The sequence below is a fragment of the Toxotes jaculatrix genome, chromosome 17 (genome assembly GCF_017976425.1).
Source record: "Toxotes jaculatrix isolate fToxJac2 chromosome 17, fToxJac2.pri, whole genome shotgun sequence".
Classification (NCBI taxonomy): domain Eukaryota; kingdom Metazoa; phylum Chordata; class Actinopteri; family Toxotidae; genus Toxotes; species Toxotes jaculatrix.
This window is the reverse complement of record NC_054410.1, coordinates 21,469,546-21,485,223: the sequence shown is the minus strand read 5'-3', so window position 1 is coordinate 21,485,223 and position 15,678 is coordinate 21,469,546. Positions and strand designations below refer to the sequence as shown.

The 15,678-nt window shown below is 39.0% G+C and overlaps 1 protein-coding gene and 1 long non-coding RNA gene across 2 annotated transcripts in view; one reads left to right on the top strand and one right to left on the bottom strand.

Moving 5' to 3' along the window:
- nrxn3a (neurexin 3a) overlaps nucleotides 1-15,678 on the bottom strand; it is a 236,892-nt gene that overhangs the window by 3,651 nt on the left and 217,563 nt on the right. Inside the window, exons 20-22 of the mRNA XM_041060565.1 lie at nucleotides 10,781-10,870; nucleotides 9,439-9,746; nucleotides 8,653-8,734 (exon numbers count right to left, since the gene is read on the bottom strand). Coding sequence (XP_040916499.1) covers nucleotides 8,653-8,734; nucleotides 9,439-9,746; nucleotides 10,781-10,870 — 480 coding nt within the window. The remainder of the gene's footprint in view (nucleotides 1-8,652; nucleotides 8,735-9,438; nucleotides 9,747-10,780; nucleotides 10,871-15,678) is intronic.
- Nucleotides 1-15,678, top strand: part of LOC121197146 — a 208,200-nt gene that overhangs the window by 140,540 nt on the left and 51,982 nt on the right. The window lies entirely within an intron of this gene.

The following is a 15,678-nucleotide window of genomic DNA, read 5'->3' as shown; positions in this document are numbered from 1 at the left end:
CTTTCTCACATTTTACAAACTGCATCTTAAAAAAACACTTCAGAGAGAATGAAAACATACATACTGTATATTGTCAACTTACATCAACAAATTGCCCGCATGATTTAGGCATGAAGAAAAGAATTTACAAAGGAAAAGTTGTGTAAGAATGTTGGATAGCCACTTGGTACCGTTAAATATCATTTTTATCCACTGTAGAGTGTGTTCTATCTTAAAACATGACGGTACAGGGAGGCAACAACACATACATCCACACCACATAACAAAAAATAAACACCATAATTCTGTTTTTTTTATGTTTTGCTTTTTCCTGGTAAATAATTTGCTTTTACAAAAAAATGTGTATCTACATTTTTTTTCCATTGCAATAGACTTCAATATTATCTAAAATCTATTCATGTTACAGTTTTTGCTTAAATTGTCATTTGTTCTTTAGTGTAGAATGGATGGATGACTTTATATTTTAATATCTCTAAAGACAAGGGAGAAGGTGAAGAAGGGGTGGGACCTATGAACACACTACATAGGAAATGAGGGTGATGAGGGTGACAGTGTAAGTCAGTTGCCATGTCCATGTAAAGGCAGTACGAAGCGGTCGGGCGGCATTAGAGCTTTTGGCTGTAAGGAAGGGATGGGGATATACAAACAATGAGCAATATACATGCCCATCTACAGAAAAGAACAGAAGAAATCTAACACTGACAAGTCTGACAAACCCTAAACTGCAACTTCTTCGCCATGCAATTCATTTTGTTTTTTGTCTTACAGTCAAAATATTACTCAGCAAAGATTAATTTGTTTTGTCAAAATAGATTTAAAAAAAAAAAAAAAATCTGAAAAAATGGAAGATATGTGAGAAGTGGATCTGGAACTGCTTCATCTACTAATTTGTGGGCTTGAGCATATGTTTACAAAATGCCAGTACTTGAGTTGATTGTGCAGCTTTTGTTTTTTACTTTTTACTTTTTTCTTTTTTTTTTTCTTAATTCCGTATTTGCCAGGAAAGCATAGAGTCAAAAATTAGAAAAAAAAAAAACACACAAGTCAGTCACTGAAGCAGTTCCAAATCACAAAAAGTCAAATTATATCAAAAAGGATTTCACACTGTGATTTAAATATTATCTGATTGACAAAAAAAACCAAACCAAACCAAACATACTTAATAAGCCAAAAACCATAATCAGAACCAAAATGCCAGTGATCAATTGGGTAAATGCAAAAAATATGACCAGTTAAAACTACCAAATGATATATGTTAAGATGAAAGAACAAAGCCATTTAAATTTTTGCACACACTACAACCAGATGCACACAATAGAAAACAGACACTGCTGAGAGAGGCACTCGACCAGAGGACGGGATCCTCTCTCATGTGTTTCTCGATGACAAATCTATCTGTAATGTTAGTCTTTAAACATGAACCGGCCGTGCAGTCTGGGTGTACATCAGAGAGAGACGGTACTGGCTGAGAATGGGTTATTATTATTAATTTTTTTTTTTTTTTGGGGTGGGAGGGGGTTTGTTTTAGTCGTACTGCAGGATGTTGATGCATGCTTAAAGTAAGTTGCATTTAGGGAAAGTAGAAAAGAAACAACACAGCAAACTGAGGGCAGGTAAGACTGACTAATGTTAGAAAAATAGGAGACGGACACTGTGTCCCAATCCCTTACTATGAACGAATGGTTTATCGAGGTTAACGTGACAGTTTGCACTGGCAGGAAACAACATGTGATACGACATGCATGCAGACAGACATCAGTCAAACTGTGACTTTGGAACGCTACGGCCAGTTCTCTACTTCTTCTGCTGCGCACTGCGGTGTGACACAGTAGTATCCATTACTACTCCTTACTCAACATCAAGTGAATTTATGTTGTCACTTCAGCAGAGTGAACGCACTGCACAACCCACCCCCCATTAAAAAAAAAAACCAAAAAGAAAAAACCACCTCGTTTAAAATTTGTGGGTAGTATGCAATTGGGACACAGCTTAAGTTTAACTAATAGCAGAGGGGAAGAGGAACAAAATTAAAACACAAAACATATTAATAATATTGTGTCATGTACTATATGTGGAATGCGGTTTATTCAGGATTCAAGTATGATAAGGAGTCAAAGGACAAGCTGAAAGCTGATATCCATAACACAGTGTGCGGGCGGGGGGGTTGAGGGTGGACTCGGGAGCAACAAGCTAAACTTGTTCCAGCCGATGAAATCAGGCTCTGATGGACTTCAGCTGCTGAGTTTGATGCACGGATCAGGTAACGCCTCAGTTGTTGGCACTGTGAACCACCAAGCCTAGACCAGCTGATCAATATTTCTCAACAGCAGCTCATAGTCATAGTGGACCCATAGGTGCTCACATATAAGGTGAAATCCTCAGAGGTTCACCATCTGTGTTACTAATGCAGGTAGTGAGAGATGAGTACTTGCTTTATATGTATTTAAACTGTGGTTTAAGTTGTGCCCACAGCAAATCAGGCTACAATGATGGAAAACACATCAGAACCACAGTTAAAACCAACCAGTGTTAGAGGACCTGCTGTCCTGATGGAGGATCAGCAGACTCAGGTTCAGGCTTTAAACAAACAAACCTAGTGTGATAACTGTCAAACTTATTATGGATACCAGCTTTAACTCCACAGTGTCTTTTGACATATCATTCCATATTTTTGTCTAATGCAACCTACATGTTTTTTTGTTTTCCATGTAGGTGAAAATATAAACAGAGAGGAATTCCATAAGATGGCACATGTCTGACAAGTCTATGCTCAAGTGAGAATGAATGGAGACCAATGGTTTCATAGGGGGGGTGGGGGTGGGCAGGAGATGTATTCATAAGCATATGGCATGCTGTAGAAAATGGCCGACACTTGATGGGTGTCTGGTTTGTGATTAATTGCAGATGCCATATGTGATCTTTGAAAGGTTCTGTGAAACCTCAAGAATCTATCTGCTGTTTGAACACAACATATTTGTGTGTAAAGTAGATTTAATGAAAACTGTTTTGACTCTTCATAAGATCTGATTATATCAACAGTTCTTTTTTAAAACAACCCCATAATGTAAAATTACATTTCTTTTATTTCTCAGCTTTTACCTACTTTTAATTATTTATTGTTAATCATTTTAAGTGCATTATTAATCACTGTGGGACTATGATCCTGACATTATTGAACAGCATCTGTGTGACTGCCATGGTGTCCCATGCTTCAGCACTGGTAAACATGTTGGCTGGGACACTTGCTGCCTTTACCAGGCTCAGTTATACATCTGGTTCAACTGGCTTGCACTAGATGAGATGGTCACTTTCCCACTAACTCAGTGATGTGATTGACAGGTCTGATACTGCTCGGCTGTGGAAGTGTGAAGACACATTTCCTATTATGGATGAGGATTCTGTTGAATATTATATAACTAGGGATAGTAAATGAAGTGTATGTCCTACACCAGGAAACGCGTAGCCTTGCTAAAATGAAGCAACAGGAAACGGTTTCAGATTCCAGATTTTTAAAATCCAGGTCAAATCTAACATCAGGTTTTCTCCCATGCACAATTTTCACTCATATCTGCTCTCAAATCATGAACACACCCAGAAAAGAACTGAGAAAAGCTACATGGTATTATTAACATGAATTATTATTATCTTTCCAACAAAGATCCCCACCTCTAAACACACACCCGCCTCTGTCTGTCTTCATCTGCCTGTCTCATGGGCAACACACATGCATTGTTGCATTGTGATTGTGTGTGTGTGTGTGTGTGATTGTGTGGTTTTCTCTAAGAGCACCTGCTGTTTAGATTCATGTAGGCTCAGCATGTGCAGCAGCACAAAGGACTGGGTGAAGTGAAATATAGATCAGAGAGTGTGGTGATTCATAAATTCCTGCTCAGCCAATCACATCACTGGTCTTTATGGCTCCGACACAGCTCAGACAGTCACAGTGAAGCATGTGAAACAACAGCTCAACGAATGAAGACACGGAAATCACATTTCTGTGCAGAGCAACCATGATGTGAACACACAGCACCACAAATCTGCAGCCATACGCAGAAGATGGGTGGAAGGCTTTTTCTATCAAGTAATTAGTATAATAAAGACAGAAGCAAATAATCCTAAAAATATTTTTGATAAAGCCATCTATATGGTTGCTTCAATTCCACTATTTTAGTCATAATTCAACTGTATCTCACACTGTGAAGGCTGAAATTATATTGCCATTATGTTTGAAACGGTTCTCTGATGTGTGTAGAGGTGTGTTGTCATTTTGTAGCAGCCTGGTGTCACAGTGGATGGCTGTGTGAAATGTAACTGCACTCTGGTGCCGCACTTCTCAAACTGGGATCAGCATATGTGTCCTCCTTCAGATGAGGACAGGAAGAGATGCTGGAAGAATCACCTGATTTACTACGTTATCAAACATTCCTGCTTTGACCACATTAAATGTTATTACTTGATGCCAACATAAATGCATCTATGGGTGGTACTAGTGTAGTTTATTTATATCTTAGGCATTACTATTCCATTATTGGTGTGCATTTGCTGCTAGTATTTGGTGTCTGCTTGTTGATGTTATGAACAGATTGCCAGTGCAGTGACGCTGTTGGCCAGATAAGGATTGTTCTGAGATATCTATCCAAACAGTGCAACAGTTTGTTTTGTCAGTCATCTCTCACACACCGACTGCATTTTGATGCGAGTCGTTGGAAGCTGGTGGCTGCCAAAGCTACAGTAGCCACCCTCGTCCTGTTTTTGGCAGTGCTGACACATCATCAGCCCCCTCGGAAAAAAGCAGCAAATCTTTAACACATGTGATGATCACACATTGCAATCATTCAATCAAAATGCTGCCTCCTCATAGACATTCATTAGGCACTGTCGTTAATAAGAAAATTAGGCAGATGGCTGTTTCACAGTTCATCACTGAATAGTGTGTGTGTGTGGAGTTTAATCTTCCCCTCCCCTTGGAAAGCAGCCTCTTTACTCGTTAAGTGACCACTCATGTGATGTCTGATGCTGCATATCTGTTGAAGTCCCAGTCCAGCACCAGTGCTGTCTTTATTTCCCACATATTCTACACTCCTCCCTGCAGAGAACTCATTGGCCTAATTTTTTACATGTGGTAAAAAGAAGCCCTGAATTCTAAGGCACAGAAAACTAAGTTGTCAGCTCGCTGCGACTGATAACGAAACACTTCATTTTGTAATGCCATTGGCAAAGAAGCTGTATTAAATGTCGGAACTATCTAACTGTATTTCATGGCCGGTACCTAATCCTGTTAATAAGGTCAGAATACTGATAATCACAGTTCATTCTTTACCTCTACCCCCATGTGTTGCAGAGCTAAGGAACTACAGTTGAGGTTTATAGTTTTATACACACTATATGGACCTGAGTCCATATTCAGGGTTTCTGGGAGAAAGCAGTTTCCTTCTGTTAGGAATACCACGCCTATAAATCAAAGGGTCATAATCCACCTTTTTCCTGTGGGATATCTGACAGAAGGTAAATCTGATATATTTTATCATATATGGGCTCAAGTCTTTGATTATGTGGGACCTTGAATATCCAGTATATTCTGGAAGGTGCTTCCTAGACCAAGGAACGATGGCCGATTGCAGAGGAGAGGCTTTGATGTCTGTATTTTTTTTATTTACAATTTATTCATATATTCATTTATTTTTTATGATAGCTCACCATGACTGTGAAATAAGACTGTGCTGTACTACAGGTTCAGTTTTGGACAAATCATAACTAAAAGTTATGACTAGTGAGGAATAAATTGGTGAAGTGGGTCTAACAGAGTTTGGATAGACAGTAACCCCACCTTTCATTTGGCACTGTATTATAAAACAGTATTGAGAGTCTTATTAAATAAAGTTGTAAGATTTAAGAGTGACATTCACAGCTTCAAGAAATGAACCTGGGCGTTAATGGGAAAGAACTGTATTGTTTATTATTGGCCGTGGGGTGTTTTTGTGCTGAAATCATATTGTATGAGTCAGAATATCTTTGGTCTCCAAGAACAAATACAGAACCTGTTTACTTGTCCATCAAATATCTCACAGTTTACAGCGTAAACTCTTTAAGAACCCTTCTTAATTGCCATCTTATGAAATTAATTGACAGGTAAGGAGTAGACGACAGATTTACAACAGAGAACAGAATCACTTGATAACTTCTCCACACAAACCAGACAGACAACAGCCACTCTGACAAAGTAAAGACAGCGTGGGGTAAGATAGACGACATTCGATGACGCTACGACCGCCAAAAAGATTTCCAACTTAAGACATGAATGCAGACGGAGCAACCAAGTTAGTCTAAATGCGGGGGCATGGAGCCAAGGGTCGATTAAAATGCATGCAAAGAAATGATCAAAGGGGAGAGAATGATTTTTGCTAAATCATGGCACCAATGATTGCTTAAGAAAAAAAATTAAAGTGGAAAATACAAGAATTTGTGGCAAGAAAAAAAATATTTTTTTGCCATCCACACAAGAATATGTGCAAATGCAGTACAGCGTTAGGAAGGTTGGTAGGGGAAGGAAAGGCACCGGAAGACTGAAGAATTAGGAGAATACACCCACTAGTTTTCAACTAAAGCTGCCATCAGTTACGTTTGGAACTTTCCATGTTCAGGACAAAAAAAAGTTGATGGCAAGAAAATGTTTTTGTTTTTGCCTTTTTATTTGCTTCGAAAAAAAAAGGGAGGTTTTTTTTTTTTTTACTATTATGAAAAGCTGCATGGTACAAAGCTGCATGGTTCTCCAGAATATATGTGGAAACAATTATCACCCACCAAAACATCATGCCACACATGATGAGGCCAAAATACAAGAATGTGTTTTTGGATATTTGGCGAATAGACGGGAATTATGTCTTGACAACAAAACTCAGAAAAGACAAAAAGAAAAAAGGAAACAGCATTGACTTAAAAAAAAAAAAAAAAGAACAAAGGAAATTTCAAATCAAAGCATGCCGCTGTTAACGTCAAAGTGATGTTAGGGTTAGAATGGTGTGAATTTCTGTGTAAACATATGATTGGATGACTGGGGCCCTGTCTTTGTCTTTCTTCACAAATCCCCATGAATCTCAGGCTTCACAGCACAACTTTTGAACCCATTTGCACCACAACCTTTCACACTCTTTGAAAAAATTTGGGAATGACCTTCATCAGGGTGAACCTACGGGTAGGCAGCAGAACGTCATCCAATTCCTCACCTGTCATGTCTGAATATTACCACTAAGCATAAGACCACAAACTTGTCACTTGATAGAAAAATACACAACCTGATGTTGATCCTGGAAGTAAAACGAAAATAGTTATTTACTCGTGTAATGTCATGTAGGGCCACTCAAAGTCTCTTCAACTAGCTTTTTATTTGCAGCACCATCATTTAAGATGCAAATATTCTTGAACTAAAAGTCTGACTGTCTGATTGAATAAGCTAGAAAAAAAAAGTTTTCTTAAAATGTATTGTGGTAATATTATATTAAATTGTATTATCAGTAAGTTTTTAAATCTGTGTCCTTTGCTGTTTTAATAATAACTGGTTATAGTGGCAGAAAGACTGACTTCCATTTACACCCACTGGCAGCAATGTAAAGGTGTTGTGTTTAGTCAAAGCTGTCTGGGCGGATATCATGAATTCAAATTGTGAACATTATTTTCAAAGCCTATGTTTTTTTTTTAGAACAGCCTACAGAAATTAAACATGTTACTAACATGTTAAAACATATTATTTAATAGCAAAGTGTCCTACAAAAATATAAATGTGGCTAAAACGTGGAAATTCCCAAATTCTTTCAAACTGATTCTCTGCATTATCACAATTCTTAAAACATTTTAGAATTTTTAATATTTCTATACAAAAAAGACAGAATAACAAGTACACCTAAAAGCAAAAGTATGACCCAAAAATAAAAAAAAAAGCTTGTACACAGAAATTCAATGATATCTGTTCTCTATTACATGTGCCAACGCAAGCCTCTAAGTATGGAAAAACACGTGGGGGAAAAAAAAATAGGAAAATAAATCAATGTGGTCTAGACAACACGCTGCGTATTAGCTTAAAACAAATTTCAAGAACAAAAACTGTCAGGATGTATTATTTCAAAATGAAAGTTTGTAGAGCAGTGAATGGCAGTAGCAGTGGACTCACACACACACGATGTGACACGTTTTGCAGCATCAGTGCAGAGAACATGGTTCACCGTCATACAAATTTTGCACCTTTGTGATGACATGTACTAACCCTTATTCCTCTCAGTAGACAAAATCTGTATGCGCACTGGCGACCATGTTAACCACTTTGGACGACCCCATGTGCAAGTGTAGACCATGATATTAAATGGCTTCTGTCTTACTGTGGCTAACTAGCAACATGTTAAATGAACGTTCTGTATGACTGACGTACCGGTTCAATTTTTTATTCATTTTCTCAATTTGAATTTGAACTTTGCGTGTAATAATCCAGCTTTCCTTGTGTTGGGTAATGTGTGGTGTACTTACTGACACTACATCAGCTGTTTTATGAAGTTACACTTTGTCTAACCATGGGGGTGTGATGCTTTGAGGATCTCTCGATCCTCTGGTGCAGATGAGTGAAAGCACATAGAAAGCAAGCAAATGCAAACTAACCTAGCCCACCTGCATGGCTAGTTTCACACTCCTCCAGGTCTTCGTCGTCACTCGAACACTCTGCGGATGACACAATGTCATCTGCCGTATGCTTCGAGGGCAGAATGTTTGGTCACAGTCCCAGCAAAAAAAAAAAAAAAAAAAACACGCACAAAGACAAGGGAGAATGCACAAAACAAGTTAGAAGGTGAGCATGAAAGTTCATTTGAAGTCGCTCTTTAAACAGTGAGGCTTGTTTTTTCCACAGAAAATTCAGTATCTCATGAGCCACAAATCAAATAAATCTTTAATCTTTAGAATTAGAGGACAGATATTGGACGGCACTCCTTCTGACCGATTCCTACAAATATTATTTTAAATGGAATACCTTCAATTTCTGTTATTAGACCTGTTCATTCAGTGTCTTGTCCTGGATCTGGTGTGGTTTTCCTGTCTTCAGGGTGTACCAGCACAGATCTTAGGGTGTTGGATGGTTTATGGTAAGTGTTGACTCCTTGTGATTTGATGACTCTGTTCTGACAGTTAAGCCAGTTGAAAGGAGTTCCACCTTCATTTAGCTGTGTCCACAGACTGGTTTGTTTTGCAAGCTTTTAACAGGAGCAGTTCAGTTTGAACTAGCAATTAACTCAGTTCAAATACAACTCCAGTACAGCTGTGAGAGCAATCAGTAAAAGTTCCCTATGTAAGACCCGTCCCCCCGAGACAGTGACTTGGTTATAATCTTTTTCTCTCAGTAAAAATATGAATAAATATAATAAAATAATAGGTGTAGTTATTATGGAAGTGTATCTATACCTGTACAGTTGAAGAGGATCTGTGTTTCCGTGTGGTAGTGGTGGACATCATGGTTGTAGTCTCAATGAAGGTTGTGGACATCTCTGGAGGCATGGCCGTGGTCCTGGCTGAGCCTGCCACACTGGGCACATCACCTACCAGCCTCACACTGCCGTTAATCCTGATGTTAGGGTTACCCTCAGCAGCCATGTTCAACACCTTCAGGCCGTTATAGTAAAGGCCAGACAGCTGACCCTGAAAGGGCCGGCTGCGATCACTACCACCGATTGCGACTGTTGCTTGGGTGTTGAAAATTGTCAGCTGCCGTCCTGAAGGAGACATCCAGATGTGAGATATTTTCGGCAGAGGAAAGAACCTTTTCATATATTTATTTGTAGCTGCACTATTCATTTAAAACAAGACTAAGAGCCTTATTTTTGTGGCGCAACAACCAGTGCAAGCGATATTATTATTTCAGGTATTTGAGCGGCCGGTGCAAAGTGAACAGTGCACAGGTACATAACAGGTGAGAGCTCGGCATTTTGGTGGAAATCGGGTCTTAGACATTGTACTGAGAGAAGTTGTTATCATGTTGTTAAAGCTAAAGATTTTTTGTTGATTTTCTGTCTCTTCACTGTCTCTGTGCCCCAGCTGTTCCAGCTGTAAGACCAGTGATGTGACTGGCTGCATGTATTTATTAGTCACCACACCCAATGTTTTTGCACTTTGTGTTGCTGGATACACATGAACCAGAATGACAGGTTAGCTTTAAGATGCCCACAGTATGTACCCACGCACCTACCACTTTGCACTGGCTGTCACACTTACACAATTAAAATACGACCGTCAGTGGCAACAGGTCTATGCATAACATGGTATAATTATGAGATTTCTTCTCAACTCATTACTAACTCATTTTTTTTTAAATACATTGAATTATTTGACAGTTTATTGGCTCATTTATTTACTCTTATTTAGTTCCTTAGTTAAATATGTATTTATAATTTTTAGCCCACAGGAACTTCCAGTTGCATGCATGGGTTTACATTCAAGTTTTAACGGTACTTTGTTAGAAATGGAAACCAGCACTTTGATCTGACAACTTCAAAAAAAAAAAAGAAGAAAAAGTTTGTATGAATAAGTTATGTCCTGCATCAGCGTGGTATGTTCTGAGTTTCACAGAAAACACTCAAATAAAAACTGCTCATTGTTTTTGAAAATCACACAGTTCATTTGAGCCTTAAATGGAGACACTGAGCAAACATTTAGTCCTCTCTCACTGTGGAAGTGCAGGTGAGATTCTTCACATGATATCAGTATAGTGAACACACATGAGAACAGAAATATGTTTGTTTGAGATTACCTTTCTCTTGTAGCCACTCTTCTACTGGTCTGGCGTATTTGAAAGGAATTTTCTTATTGGCCATTTGATAGCGTTCAATGTCGCTGTTCCCTTCAAAGTTTAAAAAGACATTTATAAAGACATTTATTGGTCATCAGCATCATGTCAACTGGAGGAAATATGACTTTCCCTCTAACATTTACAATATGTTTAAAGAATTTTATCTGAAGATTACATTTTTATTAAACTTGTTTTAGTTACATCATAAAAGTGGACTCCTTATCTTTGGTCTTTATGGAAAAACAAACAGGAAAAAAAAGTAATAGTTGGAAATAGCCTGTGCTACTGTACTGAGGTTTGCATGCATCATAGGATTCAGAATAGATTATCAGCTACATTTTTTTTTTTGGCTTTGCTTATTGTAATATGGCAGAGGAAAAACAGGACATAGCACCACATAACACACATCCCATAAGGTTATAGTAGATATTATTTACATTTCACTGGACAGTATATGCATACTGGTACAAATGAGGATTCCCCTTATAAAATATAGCTGATGGGTAAATCTGTCAGCGAGGGCTCAGAGCTTACACATAATGGGACACTGATATGGCATAACTAGGTTCTGCATTACATGCAGAACAAGTTTATTACATACATGAAGCAGGAAAAAAATGGAAACGTTTTATAAATCCAAATGGGTTTGGATCACATCATAACTCTAAAGCCTCCTCAGTCATTTCAGTCCAGTCAGACCACTGGGCTGGATCAGCAGGCATCAACACTGAGCTCTGGCAAAAAAAAAAAAAAAAAAAAAAAAAAAGCTGAACCTGGCTCATTTTTTTTGCTGCAGTGCAATGTGACTATCATCTGCCAGACACTGCATTAGGCCGATCAAATACATTCAAATGCACCTTCCTGGGAGAGTTTTTATGTGAACATGGAATTCTGCTGTGTATCTCAATATCATTAACACAGAAGATCTGTCGCTGATTGTGATAACTGTTGTAAAATATCTTGTGTCAGAGTATAATAAACTGATGGACAGTGTTTTGTTGTCTGTTAGGTTAGTTTAGTTTAGTTAGGTTAGGTTTTGTGAGTGGGCAAGTGCAATCTTGTGTTGCTGACATGTTGGACTTTGTAAATGTACATTCTCTGCGTTAAATGTGTTCTTTAGAAGCTAGAAATGCATTTATTCTCTACCCTTTATGAATTTACTGGAAAAGATCACATTCAACTGCCAGACCTGGCAACTTTTTACTTAATTTCTATATATTTTAACCATTAAAATCAGCTCTGTGCTGGCCACATCTGATACTGAGGCAGGGTTTAATCCACAGTGTTAGAGCTAACAAAGTAAACACATGTTTACAGATGAAAGCGTACAGCTGGTGTGACGCTTCCATTTGCACTCTACATGTATACTGCACATTCTCAGTATCTGTTTTTGTAATTTCAGTGAACTTGTACTCATTTGACAACAGTGTACCAAATTTGCCATGAGGTCAGTGAAGTGGAACACCATCCAACTAAACCTGGAACAGGCTAAACAAGGTACAGAACGAAGACCCAACCACTGTCCATATATAGGCCTGAAATAGATCACACGACTGTGATCAACACAGAAATGTGTCCAATATTTTCATACAGTTATAGTAGATATTACACTCTATTTAAATTGTTTTAATTATTTATTATTTATTTATTTATTTTTGCAACAGTTCATCTGCAAAATTTAAACATTAATCCCTGAGGAGGAGTTTTTGGAGTTAATTGATTATGCACATTTTAAAAACTACAGCATGAAGGACTCCTCAGGTGACCCTGGATTGCAGTGAAGCAAGATTTCTTCATACATTACAGATTGAAGCCTCTAAAACCTGTTGATTTTTAACCATTCAAACTAAGTTTGGAGTTCAGGGCTGCTAAAAGTTTTATTACTCGCTTAAAAACCTCACCCATTTTTAGCAATCTCTGCACCAAATATCTTTAACCAATTGCAGTTCAGATGCCTTGAAAAAAAACTGACGGCACCACAGATATTGTTCCCTGTGTATGTCCAGTTTTGCTCGTTAATTTATGTAGTGTATGTGCAGGGAGTGGACAAACCTAAGGAACACCTTATGCTCAGGTAGCAGATCTGAGAAGTAAATATAAGGCCCTGGAAGGTCACTGAACAATACATCAAAGGTATGTAAACCCTGGTCTCCATAAATATCTACTACAGTATTTATTCCCCTACTCATCCACAAATGCCACCCTCACACCCTAACACTAACTATTTTTTTTTTTTCATGCATACTTCTGCTGCTTAGGGGGGAAGCATGTTAAAGTTTGTCAGTGATGTGGAGCGGCAGCGTATTTGAGACTGTTTGCTTGCATAGAGCATTTACTGACTCTACTCATGATGTTACAGAGGCACAGAGAGAGTGTACGCAAGAGAAACTCTGTGAATGTCCTGTTTCTTTACAACTGCAGTTGCAGGTTGAGCTGCAGGATACATGTTCTGATGGAGTCGCAGACAGAGACCCATGTCTCCTACACCAGTCTGCTGGTTAGCTACCAGAAAGACTCCAGCTGGAACTGAATCTGTCTGTATTTTCTGCAGTGCATTTGTACAAGTCTCTGTACAAATGATTTATTTTATCATTAAACACTTAATTTTTTCATTCTTGTAGACCATAATAATTCTTTCTCCTGCCGGTTATGGAACATGGAAGCATTATAAGTAGACAACAGATTTTGGTTTTAGCTAAATCAGGATATTGTTGAATTTTCAGCCACAGTTTAGCGTTGGCAAGATCAACTGTGCAAAAACTGTGTTTCAGTAAGAAGTGATCAAATAGAAGGGATTAACAAAATGTATTGAGGTAAGCATCAAAGAGAGTTTTGGTGATTAGACCTTCATTAGCATCTTCATTAAGCGGATGAAGCGTAGTCTCATATGAGATACAAGATAGATCCCCCAGAGTCTAAAGCATCTAATGGTGGTGGAGCAGAGCCAGCGGGTGGTGGAGGCTGTGGTGGTGATGGGGAGGAGGTGGGTTATGCTATACTAAGTCTGAAAGACAGATGGGCAGAATTGCAGTAGTAATTAAAGAATGGCATCCAGTGATGAGTGATTGGCTCGAAGACTGTGAGCACAAAGATCATCGGTTAGATATGGTAACGTCGGGATTGTGAACAGAGGGATTTAACAGTGTAAGAAAATGGGAAATGAAGGACAGTAGAGCCAAAGAACAAAGTAGGACATGGGGGGAACAGATCTTCCTTACTGAACTTTTGCCAAGCTTCATTTCAATAAAGAGAGATCTAATAGAAGGGAATAACAAAATTTACTGAGGTAAACAACAGCAAGAGTTTTGGTGATTAGATTTCATCAGTGTTAAGAATCTTCATTAAGCACAGGCCCATATGAAGATGGGTGATGGGACGAGGCCCCCCAAGTCAAATAAAAGCATTCTTACCATGGTGAGGGTGATTCATTTCTAAGAGGAGATAAAACTGGACATCATGAAACTTAATGAACAAAAAGATCAATACAGAGCCATGTCACCTACAATGGAACAACTTCTTATGATAGAAAGCTAGAGGCTGTATGAGACCAGAAGAGATGACTGGATGACAGCCTGGAATGAAGGCTTGTGGCCATCAAAGGCCAGAGGAGAAAGATGTTAGCGTGCAACAAAGGTTAGAGGCAGGGGAGGCTAGAGGAGAGACATAGGTGCTATCGTGTGATGAAGGCTAGAGGCTGCCAAGGACCGGAGTAGAGGATTTAGATATGAACCTATGATGGATGTTAGGGGGCTGCTGAAGTCCAAAGGAGAGAGATAGGTGTTAGTGTGCAGAGAAGGATATAGGGTCGGCTTGAGGAGAGGATTAGATGTTAACCTGGGATGAAGGCTAGAGGCAGGGGAGATCAGAGGACAGAGAGATAGATGTTACTTTTGGACAAAGGCTATAGATGGCCTGAGGAGAGGATTAGAGGTTAGCCTGCAATGAAGGTTAGAAGCCAAGGGGACAGATCCAGCGGAATGACAGGGAAGACATGGGTAGAAGAAATTAAGCTAATGAATTTGAAGGGGGTTGTAAATGAGTCACCACCACCAGCAGCTATATGCATGACTTAGCCCACGGGTCGTGAGACCTAAGAGACATCTGAGCACAGAGGATGCATGTGGAACTTCACTGCAGAGCAGCACCTAACCTGAGGGAATGGCCTCAGTACTACTTGGCGCATTTTAAAGGAATTTCCTATGGTTAAACCAGGACTTGAGAAAACTATCAAATGTTAAAAGAGTGGGGGATGGCTAGTATATTGAAAGATTTGAGAAAGCTGTCTTGGAGGAATGTTGGCAACCTGTGGGGTGGACGAACAAGCACCAGAGCAGAAGTGTAGGAAGCCAGAGAAAAACGCAGTGAGGAGAGTGCAATGACTGAGTGCTCTCCATTCATGCTGTCATGCTTTGGCTGATTTTGCGAGATCTTGAACTCAAGACTAGGATCTAGATGTACGTTTATATCCAATTTACAGGAGAGTTTTGGAGGACACAAGTCGACACAAGCCTCGACTCTAGACGCTCACCCTCGCTGCGAGTAGGATCTTCCTCAGTGGTCACTGCCTCGTCCACTAACACAAGACCACAAAAAGAAACAACTGAAAAAGTGAGAAGCAGCTCAAGCAGATGAGTGTTTTATATGTACTAATAGGTCTGAAAGACAGATGGGCAGAACTGCACTGATATTTAAAGAATCCAGCAAAAGATCATGAAGAGAAAAAGAAACAAAGAAAATAGATCAGGAACATATAGCCAACGTTAACCCATAAAGGAAAAAAGGCAGAACATGAGAGAAGAGATTCTCTTCTTCCTTACTGAACTTTCTCCAGAGAACCCATTCAGGTTAGATACTGCTTG